Here is a 22,553-nt window from a genome sequence, read left to right on the forward strand (position 1 = left end):
GGCTGATTCCTCACCGTTCTCATGATCATTGCAACTCCACGAGGTGAGATCTTGCATGGAGCCCCAGGCCGAGGGATATTGACAGTTCTTTTGTGTTTCTTCCATTTGCGAATAATCGCACCAACTGTTGTCACCTTCTCACCAAGCTGCTTGGCGATGGTCTTGTAGCCCATTCCAGCCTTGTGTAGGTCTACAATCTTGTCCCTGACCTCCTTGGAGAGCTCTTTGGTCTTGGCCATGGTGGAGAGTTTGGAATCTGATTGATTGATTGCTTCTGTGGACAGGTGTCTTTTTTACAGGTAACAAGCTACGGTTAGGAGCACTCCCTTTAAGACTGTGCTCCTAATCTCAGCTCGTTACCTGTATAAAAGACACCTGGGAGCCCGAAATCTTTCTGATTGAGAGGGGGTCAAATACTTATTTCCCTCATTAAAATGCAAATCAATTCATAACATTTTTGACATGCGTTTTTCTGGATCCTTTCTTTGTCAGTGGGCAAACGTACAAAATCAGCAGGGGATCAAATACTTTTTTCCCCCCACTGTATGTCTCTATAAGCTTGGCACATCTAGCCACTGGGATTTTTGCCCATTCCTCAAGGCAAAATTGTCCCAGCTCCTTCAAGTTGGATTGGTTCCGCTGGTGTACAGCAATCTTTTAGTCATATCACAGATTCTCAATTGGATTGAGGTCTGGGCTTTGACTAGGCCATTCCAAGACATTTAAATGTTTCCCCTTAAACTACTCAAGTGTTGCTTTAGCAGTATGCTTAGGGTCAAATGTCCTGCTGGAAGGTGAACCTCTGTCCCAGTCTCAAATCTCTGGAAGACTGAAACAGGTTTCCATCAAAAATGTCCCTGTATTTAGCACCATCATTCCTTCAATTCTGACCAGTTTCCCAGTCCTTGCCGATGAAAAACATCCCCACAGCATGATGCTGCCACCACCATGCTTCACTGTGGGATGGTGTTCCCAGGGTGATGAGAGGTGTTGGGATTGCGCCAGACAGTGTTTTTCTTGATGGCCAAAAAGCTAAATTTTAGTCTCATCTGACCAGAGTACCTTCTTCCGTAAGCAAACGTGTTTGCTTATTTTTTATTTAAGCAATGGCTTTTTCTGGCCACTCTTCCATAAAGCCCAGCTCTGTGGAGTGTACGGCTTAAAGTGGTCCTATGGACAGATACTCCAATCTCCTCTGTGGAGCTTTGCAGCTCCTTCACGGTTATCTTTGGTCTCTTTGTTGCCTCTCTGATTAATGCCCTCCTTGCCTGGTATGTGAGTTTTGGTGGGCGGCCTTCTCTTGGCAGGTTTGTTGTGGTGCCATATTCTTAAAAAAAAATTATAATGGATTTAATGGTGCTCCATGGGATGTTCAAAGTTTTGGATATTTTTTTATAACCTGACCCTGATTTGTAATTCTCCACAACTTTTCCCTGACCTGTTTGGAGAGCTCCTTGGTCTTCATGGTGTCTCTTGCTTGGTGGTACCCCTTGCTTAGTGGTGTTGCAGACTCTGGGACCTTTCGGAACAGGTGTGTGTATATATACTGAGATCATGTGACACTTAGATTGCACTCAGGTGGACTTTAACTAATTATGTGACTTCCCAAGGTAATTGGTTGCACCAGATCTTATTTAGGTTCTTCACAGCAAAGGCATATGCACGTACCACTTTCCAATTTTTTATTTTTTGAATTTTTTGAAACAATTTTTTTTTTTTTTTTTTCACTTCACCAATTTGGACTATTTTGTGTTGTCCATTACATGAAATCCAAATAAAAATCAATTTAAATTACAGGTTGTAATGTAACAAAACAGGAAAAACGCCAAGGGTGATGAATACTTTTGCAAGGCACTGTACCTCCATCACCTCCATTACATCAGGAGGATCAAACTGAAGCAGAGAAGGGAAATGTCCCTTAATGTAATCCAAGGGATTGCCATCAGTTTTCTCAAATTTCTTTGACCGAGAGGAACCCACATTCACAAAAAAGTTATTCAATTCACATGAAATAACATCAGGATCACTATAGGTCTTATTTCCAACAATAAATTGAGATGGGATGGTTGTAGATGCCTTTTTCTTATTCAACAGTCTGTTGATGACTTTCCATGTTGGCTTTATGTAAGGATTCTTGGAATTTGTTAGTAAAAATAAAAAATTGAGGAAATCTGAAGTAGGTGAGTACATGTTGTTTTTATTCTTTTTGTAATTTGCAGAATTCAGGGGAGAGGTATTTGTGAGAAACTTTTTATACAACTTTTTTTGAGACCGGTTGTAAACCAAGGTTTCCAAAACCATTCTGCTGCTTTCTTACGTCGTTTAACTAAGGGAAAGCAGTGGTGAAATACAGAATTGAAAGATGAGAAAAGTCTGGTAAGTAGACTCCACATCGGCCTGATTATAAAAAATGTTCCATTAAATATCATCAATCAGCATCTTAAAGAGCTCACAACTACTTTTGTTAAATGCTCTACATTTAATGCTACTAATCATTTCCATCTGTTCATTTCCATCTGCCAAAGAGAAGTGGACAATTGGAAAGTGGTCAGAAATGTCAGTATAAAATATACCTGTATAAGCCACATTATTCAAAGAAGTCGACGTACAAGGAGTCGAGGAATCAATTATTTGGGAGTCTATTCTCCACCACCAGGTCATCGCCATGCAGCTACAGTGGCCAAGTCCTGTATGGCAATACTTTGAGAAGTTAAATGATAAGGAAATGCCAACTTTGCGAGGTGGAATTGAGGTACAGTAATGGTAAAACATGTGCAATGCTTAAACATCAAAGGGACGCACCTTGAGACCCAAACCGTTGTTGGCAGCAGCGCAGCTACACTGTGAATTAATGTGGGAAACTGATGAACGTTAAGAACATTTTCCCATTTGTCACATCCCTAGTACCATTCATGATTTTGCTTATTTAATAGGTATTACTGAGCTCAAAGCACCAAGCCCCACCACCATGTCTACCACCACATCTACCACAGACAGACCATACTCATGGGTCAGTCAGAACCATTAACCCAACACCACATCTACCACAGACTGACCATACTCATGGGTCAGTCAGAACCATTAACTCAACACCACATCTACCACAGACAGACCATACTCATGGGTCAGTCAGAACCATTAACCCAACACCACATCTACCACAGACAGACCATACTCATGGGTCAGTCAGAACCATTAACCCAACACCACATCTACCACAGACTGACCATACTCATGGGTCAGTCAGAACCATTAACCCAACACCACATCTACCACAGACAGACCATACTCATGGGTCAGTCAGAACCATTAACCCAACACCACATCTACCACAGACAGACCATACTCATGGGTCAGTCAGGACCATTAACAACAATTGGTTATTTTAGTTTGATTGGGTTAAACCATTGGATAATACTGGCAGTATTTCTACTAGGCTATTGTCCATTTACACAGGGTTGTGCTTCACACTGCGCTCAATTGACCATGCTTGTGTAAAGGACGTCACACTGCTTGCTTAGCGAGTACCACTTCCTTCCTTCAGCTCATATCTGGCGCAAACTCTGGACTTCTGTCTTGCTAGCCCACATGACCGTCCTCCCTTCAGCATCTTAGCCGATTGCGCCACCTCAAAGGCTAGGTAATGAGGCGACGCAAGCGGGACACTTAAGGCTGAGAAGTACGTTTCAAACATCCCCATGTGCTACCCTTGTTGCTTGGCAACATTCTGTCCATACGCACTGCATATAAACACATTATTAGTTGGGTTGTTGTTACTGCAAAATATATGCCTTCCAGTCTCCACTTAGTTTTAGGATCAGCATCAAAACATTCTCCTTCTTGAAACTTAGTTATACAAAAAGTCAACGTGGTAATCAATAGGACATTGCGAGCTACATTTTCAAGGTATTGTAGCAGCAGTTTAGCTGAGATGAAGGAGCTGTGTTGTCAATGGATACTTTGCTACTTTTTTAACTGGTGAATTATTTTGTGGTGAGAGATATCTGGATTTAAGTGACACTAACAATGGGATAAGTTGAATGGTAGGTCAGGGGTCTGAACATGGTGCCATGCACAGGCTTCTTTCACAGAGCTTTCTCTCTCCCTGCACAGGCCCCTCTCTCTATCTCTCCTTCCTTTTTCTCCTAGTGCCACCCCACTATCTGTTCCCGTCTCATCTACCCCACTCCCTCCCTCTCTCCCTCTCTCTCTCCCTCCATGTCCTGACAAAGGACACATTTACCAGGATGTTCTGGTGCCCTTTAGTCAGCGATGTTGTTTGAACTGTGGTGAGTATGCCAGCCACAGCCCACAGGGCAGGGTGGGGCTGGAGACTGGGAGACTCGGGAGAGGTAGAGTGGAGTGGCTTAGGACACACAGTGGGACAGGGCGTGGAAGTGTCTTAGGACTCACTCTGGGACAGGGAGTGGAAGTGTCTTAGGACTCACTCTGGGACAGGGAGTGGAAGTGTCTTAGGACACACACTGGGACAGGGAGTGGAAGTGTCTTAGGACACACACTGGGACAGGGAGTGGAAGTGTCTTAGGACACACACTGGGACAGGGAGTGGAAGTGTCTTTGTACACACACTGGGACAGGGAGTGGAAGTGTCTTTGTACACACACTGGGACAGGGAGTGGAAGTGTCTTTGTACACACACTGGGACAGGGAGTGGAAGTGTCTTAGGACACACACTGGGACAGGGAGTGGAAGTGTCTTAGGACACACACTGGGACAGGGAGTGGAAGTGTCTTAGGCCACACACTGGGACAGGGAGTGGAAGTGTCTTTGGACACACACTGGGACAGGGAGTGGAAGTGTCTTTGTACACACACTGGGACAGGGAGTGGAAGTGTCTTTGTACACACACTGGGACAGGGGGTGGAAGTGTCTTTGTACACACACTGGGACAGGGGGTGGAAGTGTCTTTGTACACACACTGGGACAGGGGGTGGAAGTGTCTTTGTACACACACTGGGACAGGGAGTGGAAGTGTCTTTGTACACACACTGGGACAGGGAGTGGAAGTGTCTTTGTACACACACTGGGACAGGGAGTGGAAGTGTCTTTGTACACACACTGGGACAGGGAGTGGAAGTGTCTTTGTACACACACTGGGACAGGGAGTGGAAGTGTCTTTGTACACACACTGGGACAGGGAGTGGAAGTGTCTTTGTACACACACTGGGACAGGGAGTGGAAGTGTCTTTGTACACACACTGGGACAGGGAGTGGAAGTGTCTTTGTACACACACTGGGACAGGGAGTGGAAGTGTCTTTGTACACACACTGGGACAGGGAGTGGAAGTGTCTTTGTACACACTGGGACAGGGAGTGGAAGTGTCTATGTACACACTGGGACAGGGAGTGGAAGTGTCTTTGTACACACTGGGACAGGGAGTGGAAGTGTCTTTGTACACACTGGGACAGGGAGTGGGAGTGTCTTTGTACACACTGGGACAGGGAGTGTCTTTGTACACACTGGGACAGGGAGTGGAAGTGTCTTAGGACACACTCTGGGACAGGTAGTGGAAGTGTCTTAGGGCAGTGTTTAGCTATTGTAATCCAGGGGTTAATAAAGAGTGGAGCTGGCCCTGGCTCATATCACACAGTATTTATTTGTATGTTCCACCATATCACAGCAGCTTATGTATTCATAACATGTGAATACAACATTCATGAAATGTATAAGTCTGTGTACTAATTGTTGGTACATTGAGACATTTAGTCACATGTATTATCTTGGACCGTGTAATGATTTTCAAATTAAATGCATTTGACTGTTCATGTGATTATGACTAATCCAATATAATCATTGAGCAATACTAACCTTCATTATGCAATGTTCAACAGTAAGTGAACAAAGCTTGCTTCATGTCAAACCATCCAGAAACGCCTGGGTTGGGTTTGTTTGATCAATGATCAGTCACATACTGTCACAACAGCACTTTCCTCTCTGGGTATTTCTCTCAGAGCAGAGCCATCACTGCCTGTTGTAAACAAACACAGTTGAATAATATGGAAATACTGGATGAGTAGTGTATAGTTCGTTCATCATTCGTTCAGTCCCACACTAAAGCTCTCTTCCTGTATAGTGTATCACTAATGCACTGAACCACTCGACTTCTGCCCTCTCTCCTCTCCCCTGCCATTGTGTCCCAGTATGGAACATTCTGTCTATTGTTTTGTATTATTAAACTACTCTCTTGTGTTGTTTGATCAGAGCTTTCTGACGTAGTCTCTCTGCTAGCTCTGTGCTACAGAAGAGGGACAGACAGCCTATAGCCTGGGGTGACATGGAATGGAAAATCTCTCTCCAGACAGACAGTCAAAGCTTTCCTCAGATTAACATCATATAGCCTACTGTGTAGTCTGACATACAGAGTAGGAGGTGGCCTAATCAGAGGGAGGACCAGCTTGGCTTCTGCTCAAAAAGGAACCAAACTGAAGAAAACACACTGAAACAAGGAGGGACTATACTTGGACTTGTCCAATAAGAAATGTTAGTCATTTAGCAGACGCTCTTATCCAGAGTGACTTACAGTAGTGAATACATGCTTTTAAAAAAAAAAATTGTACTGGCCCCCCATGGGAATCAAACCCACAACCCTGTCTTTGCACACACCATGCTGGCGTTGCAAACACCATGCTCTACCAACTGAGCATAGAATAATAGTGAAGACATCAAAACTATGAAATGACAAATATGGAATCATGTAGTAATGAAAAAACTGTTAAACAAATATTTTTCTGTTCACCTACTCTGCCTCACAAAGACACGGCGGTTGGAACCAAAAATCTCAAATTTGGACTCATCAGACCAAAGGACAGATTTCCACCGGTCTAATGTCCATTGCTCATGTTTCTTGGCCCAAGCAAGTTTCTTCTTCTTATTGGTGTCCTTTAGTAGTGGTTTCTTTGCAGCAATTTGACCATGAAGGCCTGATTCACGCAGCCTTCTCTGAACAGTTGATGTGGAGATGTCTGTTACTTGAACTCTGTAAAGGATTTATTTGGGCTGTAATCTGAGGTGCAGTTAATTCTAATGAACTCATCCTCTGCAGCAGAGGTAACTCTGGGTCTTCCTTTCCTGTGGAGGTCCACATGAGAGGCAGTTTCATCATAGCGCTTGATGGTTTTTGCGACTGCACTTGAAGAAACTTTCAAAGTTCTTAATGTTCCAGATTGACTGACCTTCATGTCTTAACATAATATGGACTTGGTCTTTTACCAAATAGGGCTATTTTCTGTATACCACCCCTACCTTGTCACAACTGATTGGCTCAAACGCATTAGGAAGGAAAGAAATTCCACAAATTAACTTTTAAGAAGACACACCTGTTAATTTAAATGCTGATTGAGAGAATGCCAACCGTGTGTAAAGCTGTGATCAAAACAAAGGGTGGCTACTTTGAAGAATATCAAATATATTTTGATTTGTTTAACACTTTTTTGGTTACTACATGATTCCATATAGATTATTTCACAGTTTTGATGTTTTCACTATAATTCTACAATGTAGAAAATAGTACAAAATAAAACAAAAACCCATGAATGAGTAGGTGCCCAAACTTTTGACTGGTACTGTAGGTTTCTCTGTGTGAGACTGCGTAAGATGAGTCACTTGTTTTAACGTGTTACGATAGTCATCAGTAAAACAATATCCTTTCATCTGTTTATTAGCAACACGTATTGTGATAATCACTCAGAAGTGCCATGTGGTTGGATCCTTATTAGGGAAAGGGAAGGGGGATGATACCTGGTCAGTTGTACAACTGAATACATTCTACTGAAATGTGTCTTCAGCATTTAACCCCTCTGAATCAGAGAGGTGCGGGGGGGCTGCCTTAATCGACATCCACGTCTTCCGCACCCGGGGAACAGGGGGTTAACTGCCTTGTTCAGGTGCAGAACGACAGATTTTTACCTTGTCAGCTCGGGGATTCGATCCAGCAACCTTTCAGTTACTGGCCCAACACTCTAACCACTAGGCTACCTGCATGAATTGGGTGTTCCGATTTCCAGTTGCTTTATGGTGTTATTACGTTTTAATCCATTTTTGATTGGCTGTTGAGGAACATGCAAAGAGTATTGTTTTTGGTTCCCTGCAGTTAGAGCTGTTTTTGATTATCTAACTGCAGGTGGTAACGACACACTGTTTCCTCAACGTTAGCGAATATTAATAGGGTCAATTTTAGTTTACAACTGAATTAAAGCCATACTGGGTTGTATTCAGTAGGGAGAAAACGTGTTGAAATGGACTGAACCGTAGGAGATGCAAACTGAGCTTGTCCAATAACGACACCGATTTCCATTGGCAACACATTGCTTCGGTGTGCCCTACTGAACATGATAAATGAATGTGACAGCATCTCACAAATAAATCACTGTTCTGTCGGCGTTGTCAACATTGTTTCCATTCCCCACCTTTTTGTCAGTTCAGCACTTGTCAGAGGGATGTGTACTGTATGTCTTTTCTCTTTCATGAAGGAAAGCAACCATTTGAGTCTATGTACATCGTATGGACAACCCTTTTGGGGGGTTCTGTTCAGATACCCCTTCACGAAGAAGTGTACACTCCCCCACATGCATTTAAAAGCATTGGATTGGTGTAAACAAGTTTCCACCATATTCCTTCCACCAGTCCATATCTAATGGTTCACACTTCAGGAGAAGGGTAGATCGTGTCTAATAGTGCACACTTCATGAGAAGGGTAGATCGTGTCCAATAGTGCACACTTCAGGAGAAGCGTAGAGAATCTGACCGAAACCCTAATCTTGTTTTCCCCCACGAGCCAAGCAGCCAATCAGTGCATGTCTCTCTCTCGCCACAGGCGTTGTGCTGATGGAGATATCCGAGGTCCACAGGAAAGTTCACCTTGAGCTAGAGGAGAATGTGAGTACTGTGTGTGTGTGTGTGTGTGTGTGTGTGTGTGTGTGTGTGTGTGTGTGTTCTGCAAGGTGTGTGTGTGTGGGCGGGGGGCGTTCTGCAAGGTGTGTGTGTGTACATGAGTGTTTGCGTCATCTATTGTTTAATTCCCTGACTTGTCTCGCCCAGTGTGCCCTCTCTCTCTCTCCCTCTCCCTCTCTTTTTCTCTCTCTGCTGCTTAACACAATGTACCGTTTTTAATTCCTCTCAAACACAAATATCTCTCTTTCCCCCTCTTCAACTCTCTCTATTAGTAATCATAGGATGGTGTTTCTCTTTCTATGAAACATCAAGGGACAGAAAAAGCAAAGATGATGAGGAGAAAACAAACAACAAGCTAGAGGAAAAGTTGCACCTGTTTGGTTATTGTGGTACAGCCTGTTTATAGGACGGGAGCAGGTCTGAACATGCCCTGTGACGGGGCCTCTGGGAACTGTTGTTGATGACAGTCACACTTGTCAAGGCCTGTAGTTATGGTTTGCATACAATAACTTATTTTACAAACTATAAAACATGTTTATCATAAGTATACAAGGTTAGGGAGACACTTATTCATGTAATAAATTACTTGTAATCTGATTACAAAAATACTGTAATCCATTACATTACCAGCAAAAAATCCTGTAGTCAGATTACAGATACTTTTGAAAAACTAGATGATTACTTCTTGTATTGACTTTTAAATTCAGAAAGGATGTTTGTGAAAAAATACATTATGGCACCTTTGTTTTCTCAATGACATTCAATTCAGCAGGAGGGAGTTTCAGTTTGTTCCACCTCAGAAAGTGACCACAGGTCAGAGACCACTATGATGATACTCCAGAAGCGTTTGATGGATCCTTTTGGTCTTCTAATGCCTCTTAAGGGGAAAGTAATCAAAAAGGAACTAATCAGATTACTTTACTGAGTTTGGGTAGTCCAAAAGTTACATTAATGATTACAATCATGGACTGGTAACTAGTAACTGTAACGGATTACATTTAGAAAGTAACCTACCTAACCCTGTACGTATGCATGTTGAGGAACCTTCTCATCTGAGAAGGTAGAAGTTGGAAGCATGTAAACTTGACTGTGCTGTCATCAGGTCATGAATACGTGCTAGATATGAGCTCATGTTGGAGGAACAAGAACCTCTGGGGCGTGTTGACACTACTGTTGTCATGCATGGCAACTGGTATATTGATTCTTAACCTGCCTAACTGTGGAGGGAGCCCATGGCAACCATGGTGAAGGGTTAACCAGGGGGAGAGGTAGAGCATTTTGTCACTGTTTGTATGTTTCTTGCTCTTACCACAGATCTATGATCAGATTCCCCAAATCTTAACCCTAACCGATAGGGGGAGGGTCCAGTCTGCCCACTCAATACCCATGTGGTAGAGGCAGCAGCACCCCTTGGCAGTGACACCCCTGTAATTCAAACCCTGCTCCCTTCTCTGTTACCTACACTGGCACACCAGTTCATGAGACGACAAAGCTACTACTTCTCCCTATCGTTATATCCATACAAATATAATTACTAATTATATCTGCCTGGTTCTGTCCCCAGAAGTCACTGTTGTTCTCTTCCCTAGCTCCACTCTGTATCGGAGAGCAGCTTTAGTTTAGTCAAGGCCTCCGCTGACTATGTGTGAGTCACAATATGAATTCCTTCATTCCATTAAAGAGTTGGAGCTTGGAGGAGGCGTTGTCATGCATGGTGTGTCTATGGAAGGCAGAGCAGTTTAACTAAAGGAGGGATCATTAACTAGATCCAGCCACGGGCAGATTTTTTTACATAGTTACAAATCATTTGTGGACTGCAAATTGACCCAAGAAGCCCAAACCGATATAATATTGGACTAAAACATAATCATTTCAAACCTTGCTTACATTTGTGTATGATCACGTGGCTCTCTATTATGCGAGGGAATACTTGGGAACAGATTTCCCAAATTAAAATCACGTGGAGCTGATTTTATATTTAAGAACTTGGCGGGCCAAATAAAACCAACCACGGGCCAAATTCGGCCCACGGGCCGCCAGTTGGGATTCCCTGCACTAAGGCACCTAGAGATTTGACGCAGCAGCTAACAGGGTTGTTGTTTGAGAGGACTGAGAAGACGTGGGTTGCAGGGACAGTCTCTAATTCTTCGTGAGAGGACGTGGGGTTTTCGTTGACCGAATGGCACCAGTGGGCGTCGGTTTGCCACCACAAGGTCACGGTGATGTAAGAGATGCCTGCGCTCCCCCTCATACTGATTAGAGAGAGAGATCCCTGCATTACGTTTCGGCTATGACTCACTCATATAGTCTTGAATCTTTTCTTCTCTTTCTTGCACACAGGCACACACACATACACAACCGTGCAAACAAACACCTTTGCTTACACAACTCAAGGATGGCTCTCAAATCCCTCCCAACATTCTTTTTACTGTTTTCCACTGACGCATCTCCATCACTCCATCATAACAGTCCCTTCTCTAATCAGTGTGCATCCCCCCTCCTTTCTCCCTTCACCGTCTCTCCCCCTCTCATCCCCCTTTCCCCTCACCTGCAGTTTAAGAGGTTTCACAGCGAGATAATAGCTGAATTGGAGAGGAAGACAGACATGGATGTAAAATACATGACAGTAAGTACTGTACTGTATGTATGTGTGTGCTTATGTGATTCTATGGAAACGGCCTTCCCTCCTGCTCATGGGAATATCAATGAGAACTGCCCCCCCATGCCTCATCACTGGAACTATGATCCTACCTACATCAGTGACCACATAATCCTGTCTACTGCCTACCTACATCACAGTGACCACAGAATCCTGTCTACATCACTGACCACGGAATCCTGTTTACTGCCTACCTACATCACAGTAACCACAGAATCCTGTCTACATCAGTGACCACAGAATCCTGTCTACTGCCTACCTTACATCACAGTGACTACAGAATCCTGTCTACCTACATCAGTGACCACAGAATCCTGTCTACTGCCTACCTTACATCACAGTGACCACAGAATCCTGTCTACTGCCTACCTTACATCACAGTGACCACAGAATCCTGTCTACCTACATCAGTGACCACAGAATCCCGTCTACTGTCTACCTACATCAGTGACCACAGAATCCTGTCTACTGCCTACCTTACATCACAGTGACCACAGAATCCTGTCTACCTACATCAGTGACCACAGAATCCTGTCTACTGTCTACCTACATCAGTGGCCACAGAATCCTGTCTACTGTCTACCTACATCAGTGGCCACAGAATCCTGTCTACTGCCTACCTACATCAGTGACCACAGAATCCTGTCTACTGCCTACCTACATCAGTGACCACAGAATCCTGTCTACTGCCTACCTACATCACAGAATCCTGTCTACTGCCTACCTACATCACAGAATCCTGTCTACTGCCTACCTACATCACAGAATCCTGTCTACTGCCTACCTACATCAGTGACCACAGAATCCTGTCTACTGTCTACCTACATCAGTGACCACAGAATCCTGTCTACCTACATCAGTGACCACAGAATCCTGTCTACTGTCTACCTACATCAGTGACCACAGAATCCTGTCTACTGCCTACCTTACATCAGTGACCACAGAATCCTGTCTACTGCCTACCTTACATCACAGTGAACACAGAATCGTGTCTACTGCCTACCTTACATCACAGTGACCACAGAATCCTGTCTACTGCCTACCTTACATCACAGTGACCACAGAATCCTGTCTACTGCCTACCTACATCACAGAATCCTGTCTACTGCCTACCTACATCAGTGACCACAGAATCCTGTCTACTGCCTACCTACATCACAGAATCCTGTCTACTGCCTACCTACATCACAGAATTCTGTCTACTGCCTACCTACATCACAGAATCCTGTCTACTGCCTACCTACATCACAGAATCCTGTCTACTGCCTACCTACATCACAGAATCCTGTCTACTGCCTACCTACATCACAGAATCCTGTCTACTGACTACCTACACCGCAGTGAACACACTGTCTGCATCCCAAATGGCACCCTATTCCCTTTATAGGGGACTACTTTTCACCAGGGCCCAAAAGTAGTAAGTTCACTATAAAGGGAATAGGATAAACATACAACAATGACTTATGCCGTTCAGAGCCGTGGTTGAGTGGTAACGCTCACAGCATATGGCACATGTACATCTCTCCCCACCAGAGACTAGGGTTTAATCTCTGTGTCCACCCTTTCTACTAATGCCTATAATAAAACATAGCATTTAAGGCTAATTACCATTGAATCAATGAAACTAAAAACAAAGCACTTTAATACAGTGGGGGGGAAAAAGTATTTGATCCCCTGCTGATTTTGTACGTTTGCCCACTGATAAAGAAAGGATCAGTCTATAATTTTAATGGTAGGTTTATTTGAACAGTGAGAGACAGAATAACAACAAAAAATCCAGAAAAACGAATGTCAAAAATGTTATAAATTGATTTGTATTTTAATGAGGGAAATAAGTATTTAACCCCCTCTCAATCAGAAAGATTTCTGGCTCCCAGGTGTCTTTTATACAGGTAACGAGCTGAGATTAGGAGCACACTCTTAAAGGGAGTGCTTCTAACTGCAGCTTGTTACCTGTAAAAAAGACACCTGTCCACAGAAGCAATCAATCAATCAGATTCCAAACTCTCCACCATGGCCAAGACCAAAGAGCTCTCCAAGGATGTCAGGGACAAGATTGTAGACCTACACAAGGCTGGAATGGGCTACAAGACCATCGCCAAGCAGCTTGGTGAGAAGGTGACAACAGTTGGTGCGATTATTCGCAAATGGAAGAAACACTAAAGAACTGTCAATCCCCCTCGGCCTGGGGCTCCATGCAAGATTTCACCTCGTGGGGTTGCAATGATCATGAGAACGGTGAGGAATCAGCCCAGAACTACACGGGAGGATCTTGTCAATGATCTCAAGGCAGCTGGGACCATAGTCACCAATGTCATTTGCGCCCGCAAGGTCCCCCTGCTCAAGAATACATATACATGCCCGTCTGAAGTTTGCCAATGAACATCTGAATGATTCAGAGGACAACTGGTGAAAGTGTTGTGGTTAGATGAGACCAAAATGGAGCTCTTTGGCATCAACTCAACTCGCCGTGTTTGGAGGAGGAGGAATGCTGCCTATGACCCCAAGAACACCATCTCCACCGTCAAACATGGAGGTGGAAACATTATGCTTTGGGGGTGTTTTTCTGCAAAGGGGACAGGACAACTTCACCGCATCATTTGACGAGGCCATGTACTGTCAAATCTTGGGTGAGAACCTCCTTCCCTCAGCCAGGGCATTGAAAATAGGTCGTGGATGGGTATTCCAGCATGACAATGACCCAAAACACACGGCCAAGGCAACAAAGGAGCAGCTCAAGAAGAAGCACATTAAGGTCCTGGAGTGGCCTAGCCAGTCTCCAGACCTTAATCCCATAGAAAATCTGTGGAGGGAGCTGAAGGTCCGAGTTGCCAAATGTCAGCCTCGAAACCTTAATGACTTGGAGAAGATCTGCAAAGAGGAGTGGGACAAAATCCCTCCTGAGATGTGTGTAAACCTGGTGGCCAACTACAAGAAACGTCTGACCTCTGTGATTGCCAACAAGGGTTTTGCCACCAAGTACTAAGTCATATTTTGCAGAGGGGTCAAATACTTATTTCCCTCATTAAAATGGATATCATTTTATAACATTTTTGACATGCGTTTTTCTGGATTCTTTTGTTGTTATTCTGTCTCACTGTTCATATAAACCTACCATTAAAATTATAGAATGATCATTTCTTTGTAAGTGGGCAAATGCACTAACTCAGCAGGGGATCAAATACTTTTTTCCCCACTGTAGTGACATTACATTTAATGATATTACTGAAAGTTTTTTTTCCAAAAAGGAAAATATACTTTTTAAAATCAATGCTACTTGTACTGTCTAGAGATGGTTCCAGGTGTTCACGGGTGCTTCCCCCACCTCCCCTCTCCCTCCCCTCTCCCTCCCACCCACCCAGGCCACCTTTAAGAGGTATCAGACAGAGCACAAGATGAAGCAGGACTCTCTGGAGAGGTCGCAGTCTGACCTGAAGAAACTCAGGAGGAAGAGCCAGGGCAAGAACACCAACAAGTACGAAAACAAGGAGAGTGAGGTGAGGACTGACCCACACATTTCAGTAATTTAACTGACACTCTTATCCAGAGCGACTTACAAGAACAGTTAGGGTTAAGTGCCTTGCTCAAGGGCACATCGGCAGATTTTTCACTTAGTCAGCTTGGGGATTTGAACCAGAGACTTTTCAGTTACTGGCCCAATGCTGTTAACCATCTAGGCTACCTGCCGCCCTCATACACACACCTGTACATACACACTCACACTCTCTCTCTCTCGCTCTCTCAATCTCACACACACACCTTCGACATATGAGACGGTGTCGATCATACCCAATGTAACATTATCCAAGTTCCCAGACAATGCCCTCATGCATGATTACGCTGTGTGTGTTATGTGTTGTTTGGTGTTTTGGATAGTTCCATTAATACACCTCTCTGTACTGTGCCTCCTCCCTCCCCCACCAACACACACGCATGTTGTTATACTGGAAGATCCAGTCGGAGCCTCCTACACACACACACACACACACACACACACACACACACACACACACACACACACACACACACACACACACACCGCTTCAGACTGAGACAAAGAAAGATAAACCTCTTTAGTCCAGTGGTGTGTATTCATGGATACCAAGGCTTCCCACAAAAATGTACCAAGAAAAAACATTAAATAATGTTTCGTCTTTCTGTGCTTTCCTAATTATCGTTGCATCCGAGTCAGCGAAACAGCGCCCCTCTGCCACTGTATGTGTAGGACATCTATCTGATGCTGTCTGGTCATAAAGAGTATGACATTGTTGCCACCAGTAGCATTGAATGTAAGGGAAGCCAGGGAGCATTTGGCCTCCCTTGATAAAATAAAAAAGTATTAAATAATAGCCAATCAGCATTGAGCTAAACTGAGTGAGCTCAACTGTGAATAGTCCTGGCGCACAACAAAAAAAGTGTCAAGGGAAGCCAGTTTTGATTTGGCTTTACTCCTATCGCAGAGAAATATGTAATCGATTAAAAACAACTTCAATTGTTGCACCTTGTTGTGCAGTTGTCATCCGGTGGCTAGCGAGCTAGCTAAAATTGGCCCTTTCCTAAATTAGCCATGGATGGAGATAGGGATTTGGACTTGTGGTTTTACTTAATTCTCCATACTGGCCAATGCTTATAACTACAATTCTGATCCAACCATAAAATACATTGTGCCCCTGGACTGAGAGATGGACATTCAATATGTAGCTAGATGTAGAAGGCTAATGTTAACTAGCTAACATTGCCCATGAATGGAAGTTAGGCTAGTGAGCAAGCATTTTAGTCAAGTAGCCTAGGACAACAAAAAATAAAAGCGTGTACTGTATGACAGAGTCATAGACCGTTTTGTCAACATGAAAGAGAGGAGGATGGCATTGGTGTTTCTCTACAAGTAGGGTGAGTCTACATGTTTTTCTACTTAAACACACACACACACACACACACACACACACACACACACACACACACAAAATCAGAAATCAGAAATCAGAACCATAGACAGCCACATCATATTTAGATTACGTTGATTGGATTACATCGTTTTTGGTATCTTTTAGTTGTCACTTTATTAGACTAAGCAAAGGTGATTTGATGGTGTTGGAATAGTGGAGACATATCCTGTTTTCTTTTTGTCCAAAAATGTCGGAAACATTAACTTTCTTGACCAATATGTAGGTAATTTAGCTGTTTGCTACATGCAGTAAGGTTTGTGGACTTCACCAGACAGGTTGCTCTCCGGTTTTGTGATGAAACAAAGGTGTGGTTGAGTTTATTCTGCCACTGTCTTCTTATTGTCTCTGCCTTTAGGCCTGTATATCACAGTGTCAAGGCATATGAACTGACAGGCTATAGAGCAAACAACACAATTATCACAACACATATGTTGTAATATGGCATTTTCTTCTGGCTTAGATTCCGCAGTGATTTTATCCACGCACCGCTACTGCTTTAGTCACAACTCTGTGACAGTCTGCTGCCAAATAGGACGAGAAAGCCCCAAATTGAGAGGAGTTATGAAGAGTCATTAGTATTCATTCTGAGGTCAAGTTAAAGTACTGTTTACACCCCTAGAGTTGATTGACGCACCGGTGCTTCAATCTATGCTAAATAACAACAACAAAAAACATACAAATCTGTCAGTTTAAACTAGAGATATCTTGCATTGGATGCATCTCAATCCACCGCCTCCGCCAGTGTCTCACTTACGCATCTACGGTGAAAGGTGGCAGAGCTAGAGTGGTGTTTGTCAGACCACAAGTCATCCCACAAACACGATGGTGTTCTCCGTTTTTCTCTATGGCCCCCATAAGTAGGAGACTCGTATGAAGTCGGTACCGTTGATGTGCAAACTTCTGTTTCGTAGCGTCTGAACCGTTTGGGCTACAAACTAATAAAACCCCACTGTGGAAAGGGGAGATTCTCATGAACACGATGGTGTTCTCCGTTTTGCTGTACATTGGGGTGGAGCGTGTGGATCGCCCCAGAGTCTGGTGAGAGAGCCTGGTCCTAGTCTCTCTCACCAGACTCTGGGGGCGCTCCACACGCTATCCTGGTCCTAGTCTCTCACCAGACTCTGGGGGCGCTCCACACGCTATCCTGGTCCTAGTCTCTCACCAGACTCTGGGGGCGCTCCACACGCTATCCTGGTCCTAGTCTCTCACCAGACTCTGCGGCGCTCCACACGCTATCCTGGTCCTAGTCTCTCTCACCAGACTCTGGGGGCGCTCCACACGCTATCCTGGTCCTAGTCTCTCACCAGACTCTGCGGCGCTCCACACGCTAGCCTGGTCCTAGTCTCTCTCACCAGACTCTGGGGCGCTCCACACGCTATCCTGGTCCTAGTCTCTCACCAGACTCTGCGGCGCTCCACATGCTATCCTGGTCCTAGTCTCTCTCACCAGACTCTGGGGGCGCTCCACACGCAAGCCTGGTCCTAGTCTCTCACCAGACTCTGGGGCGCTCCACACGCTATCCTGGTCCTAGTCTCTCACCAGACTCTGGGGGCGCTCCACACGCTATCCTGGTCCTAGTCTCTCACCAGACTCTGGGGGCGCTCCACACGCTATCCTGGTCCTAGTCTCTCTCTCTAGACTCTGCGGCGCTCCACACGCTATCCTGGTCCTAGTCTCTCTCACCAGACTCTGGGGCGCTCCACACGCTAGCCTGGTCCTAGTCTCTCTCACCAGACTCTGGGGGCGCTCCACACGCTAGCCTGGTCCTAGTCTCTCACCAGACTCTGGGGCGCTCAACACGCTAGCCTGGTCCTAGTTTCTCATCAGACTCTGGGGCGCTCCACACGCTATCCTGGTCCTAGTCTCTCACCAGACTCTGGGGCGCTCCACACGCTAGCCTGGTCCTAGTCTCTCACCAGACTCTGGGGGCGCTCCACACGCTATCCTGGTCCTAGTCTCTCTCACCAGACTCTGCGGCGCTCAACACGCTATCCTGGTCCTAGTCTCTCACCAGACTCTGGGGCGCTCCACACGCTAGCCTGGTCCTAGTCTCTCACCAGACTCTGGGGCGCTCCACACGCTATCCTGGTCCTAGTCTCTCACCAGACTCTGGGGCGCTCTACACGCTATCCTGGTCCTAGTCTCTCTCACCAGACTCTGGGGCGCTCCACACGCTAGCCTAGTCCTAGTCTCTCTCACCAGACTCTGGGGGCGCTCCACACGCTAGCCTGGTCCTAGTCTCTCTACCAGACTCTGGGGCGCTCCACACGCTAGCCTGGTCCTAGTCTCTCCACCAGACTCTGGGGCGCTCCACACGCTAGCCTGGTCCTAGTCTCTCACCAGACTCTGGGGCGCTCCACACGCTAGCCTGGTCCTAGTCTCTCTCACCAGACTCTGGGGGCGCTCCACACGCTAGCCTGGTCCTAGTCTCTCACCAGACTCTGGGGGCGCTCCACACGCTAGCCTGGTCCTAGTCTCTCCACCAGACTCTGGGGCGCTCCACACGCTAGCCTAGTCCTAGTCTCTCTCACCAGACTCTGGGGGCGCTCCACACGCTATCCTGGTCCTAGTCTCTCTCACCAGACTCTGGGGCGCTCCACACGCTATCCTGGTCCTAGTCTCTCTCACCAGACTCTGGGGCGCTCCACACGCTAGCCTGGTCCTAGTCTCTCTCACCAGACTCTGGGGCGCTCCACACGCTAGCCTGGTCCTAGTCTCTCTCACCAGACTCTGGGGCGCTCCACACGCTAGCCTGGTCCTAGTCTCTCACCAGACTCTGGGGGCGCTCCACACGCTAGCCTGGTCCTAGTCTCTCTCATCAGACTCTGAGGCGCTCCACACGCTAGCCTAGTCCTAGTCTCTCACTCAGACTCTGGGGGCGCTCCACACGCTATCCTGGTCCTAGTCTCTCTCACCAGACTCTGGGGCGCTCCACACGCTAGCCTGGTCCTAGTCTCTCTCACCAGACTCTGGGGCGCTCCACACGCTAGCCTGGTCCTAGTCTCTCATCAGACTCTGAGGCGCTCCACCCCAGCTGGGGCACAGCGGCTGTGAGAAGAAACAAGCTTTTTCCTGTATTCACAAACGCTCAGAGTAGGAGTGCTGATCTAGGATCAGGTCCCCCTGTCCATATATAATCAGGTTCATTATGATTTAAGACCAAAATTAGACCCTAGATTCCTACTATGAGATGCATTGTGAATATGGGCCCTGGTCTCAGGTATGTGCTTTAACCTACTGAGGCACGTGCAGTACAGATACATGAAGTTGAAACAGCATGATAACAATATTCAGATGAGTTATTTTACCTGCAGATCTGGGAACAGACTACAGTAAGTCTGTGCAACAGTGACTTACAAATCTGTTATCTTAATTTGATCACTCTGTTGTCACAGAGATTTTCCCTGCGCAGCAGGACATACAAATTGTAGTGTATTTAAGGTATAAAAAGTCTTCTAAAGTTTGTAATTGCCACTTTAACATTTCAGACTTGATTTGCACTAACAAAAAATGTGTCAACACCTACAAAAATGTCCATCACTTATATTTCACATAATAATTCATATTACCTGTTGCTGCAGGACTATTTTCCTGCTGTGAGAAGCAGGGTCAAATTAAGATGGCACATCTGTATAGATAAATATTGCTATTACAGATCTGGGACCAGGCTACAGTAGATCTAACATTGACCCTGAGAGTAGAACCCCAGAATCTGGTCCTGGACCAGCTCTAATATAACAGGACAACTGTTGACAGAGTCAGATCCCTGGTTTGGTCACAAGACTATCAACAGACTGCACCCAGGCTCAGAGACTTACACACAGAGCAGAGCTGTGTTACAGTCACAGGTGGAGGTAGGGTTACAGGAAGCCACAGAGAAAACAGGAGCAGAATGAGACAGAGAGGACCATAGGCTTAATCACTGTATTAAGTCAGTGTTTAGGCCTATAGTTAATTTTCATATTGATTTGTTTTCTTCACTAGATAGAATTAACTGCAGCTTCATATTAAATAGTCAGTACATCTTCCTCTCCTTCCGTGGTCTCCAACTGCTCCTAAACACAAGTAAAACTAAATGCATGCTCTTCAACCGATCGCTGCCTGCACCTGCCCGCCTGTCCAGCATCACTTCTCTGGACGGTTCTAACTTAGAATTTGTGGACAACTACAAATACCTAGGTGTCTGGTTAGACTGTAAACTCTCCTTCCAGACTCACATCAATCATCTCCAATCCAAAGTGAAATCTCAAATTGGCTTCCTATTTCGCAACAAAGCATCCTTCACTCATGCTGCCAAACATACCCTCGTAAAACTGACCATCCTACCAATCCTCGACTTCGGCGATGTCATTTACAAAATAGCTTCCAATACCCTACTCAACAAGCTGGATGCAGTCTATCACAGTGCCATCCGTTTTGTCACCAAAGCCCCATATACTACCCACCACTGCGACCTGTACGCTCTCGTTGGCTGGCCTTCGCTTCATAATCGTCGCCAAACACATTGGCTCCAGGTCATCTACAAGACCCTGCTAGGTAAAGTCCCCCCTTATCTCCGCTCACTGGTCACCATAGCAGCACCCACCTGTAGCACGCGCTCCAGCAGGTATATCTCTCTGGTCACCCCTAAAGCCAACTCCTCCTTTGGTCGTCTCTCCTTCCAGTTCTCTGCTGCCAATGACTGGAACGAACTACAAAAATCTCTGAAACTGGAAACACTTATCTCCCTCACTAGCTTTAAGCACCAGCTGTCAGAGCAGCTCACAGATCACTGCACCTGTACATAGCCCATCTATAATTTAGCCCAAAATACTACCTCTTCCCCTACTGTATTTATTTATTTTATTTATTTTGCTCCTTTGCATCATATTATTTATATTTTATCTCTGAACTTTCTTCAAACTACAAATCTACCATTCCAGTGTTTTTCTTGCTATACTTTATTTAATTTGCCACCATGGCATTTTTTTTGCCTTTACCTCCCTTATCTCACATCATTTGCTCACATTGTATATAGTCTTATTTTTTTTTTCTACTGCATCATTGATTGTATGTTGTTTTACTCCATGTGTAACTCTGTGTTTTTGTATGTTGTCGAACTGCTTTGCTTTATCTTGGCCAGGTCGCAATTGTAAATGAGAACTTGTTCTCAACTTGCCTACCTGGTTAAATAAAGGTGAAATAAATAAATAAATAAAAAACATCAGTGTTGATGGTTACATCCCGAAAGGCACCCTATTCCTTAGTGCACTACTTTTGACCGGAGTCCATAGCTGGAGTCCATTTTTATTGGGTGTATCTACCACGTCCTGTACCGGTCCGGAAAGATACATCCGTTGTTTTGTTATTTTCTGCCTGCAAACATGTTGGATGATTCAGTATCCATTGAAGAGCTTGAACAATACATTGACGAGAGATACTTACGAGCTCAAAGAAACATGTCGCTGGTTTCAGAGGATTCAATCACTGTTAAGGACAACAAACCCAATCAACAATACAAACCAAAGCCAAGTTGTCCAAGCGGTATCAACGATGTCATAAAACCATCCCCAAGCAACAGGGTGCACGTGGAGAGTGGGGAGATGTTTACGGATATGGATGTTGACTTGTTGAAATCCATCAATGAAAGGCTTGTCAAACTTGATATCTTGGATATATTACGAGAGGACATCAGTGCATTATGTGCCCGTCTAGAATTCAGCTAATGTCAGATTGATGATTTAAGGAAAGAGAACACAGTGCTGAAAGGTACTGTAGACTCTATTCATGGCAAGGTGGAGGTGGTGCGAAAGGAGAACAAACAACTTAAAGAAACCTTGCTTGATGTACAGTGTCGATCAATGCGGGACAATCTCATATTTTCAGGGATACCGGAGAAAGACAACAGCAGAATCTGTGAGGACACTGTCCGAGACTTTATGTCAACTCAACTGAAACTGCCCACTGATGTTGAATGGGTAAGGCCTCTGGGAATAGGCCCCGGGCTATTATTGCATTTGTTATAACATTTTAAGCAAATGGAAATGAGGAAGAACAA

At 45.0% G+C, this 22,553-nt stretch overlaps 1 protein-coding gene across 2 annotated transcripts in view; it reads left to right on the plus strand.

Moving 5' to 3' along the window:
- Window positions 1-22,553, plus strand: part of LOC106601826 (brain-specific angiogenesis inhibitor 1-associated protein 2-like protein 1) — a 69,715-nt gene that overhangs the window by 19,373 nt on the left and 27,789 nt on the right. Inside the window, exons 4-6 of one of the 2 annotated variants that reach the window (XM_045719965.1) lie at window positions 8,835-8,896; window positions 11,466-11,537; window positions 14,933-15,067. In XM_045719965.1, the coding sequence (XP_045575921.1) occupies window positions 8,835-8,896; window positions 11,466-11,537; window positions 14,933-15,067 (269 nt within the window). The remainder of the gene's footprint in view (window positions 1-8,834; window positions 8,897-11,465; window positions 11,538-14,932; window positions 15,068-22,553) is intronic. The other variant, XM_045719966.1, reaches the window with a different exon arrangement.

This window comes from Salmo salar, chromosome ssa06 (genome assembly GCF_905237065.1).
Source record: "Salmo salar chromosome ssa06, Ssal_v3.1, whole genome shotgun sequence".
Classification (NCBI taxonomy): domain Eukaryota; kingdom Metazoa; phylum Chordata; class Actinopteri; order Salmoniformes; family Salmonidae; genus Salmo; species Salmo salar.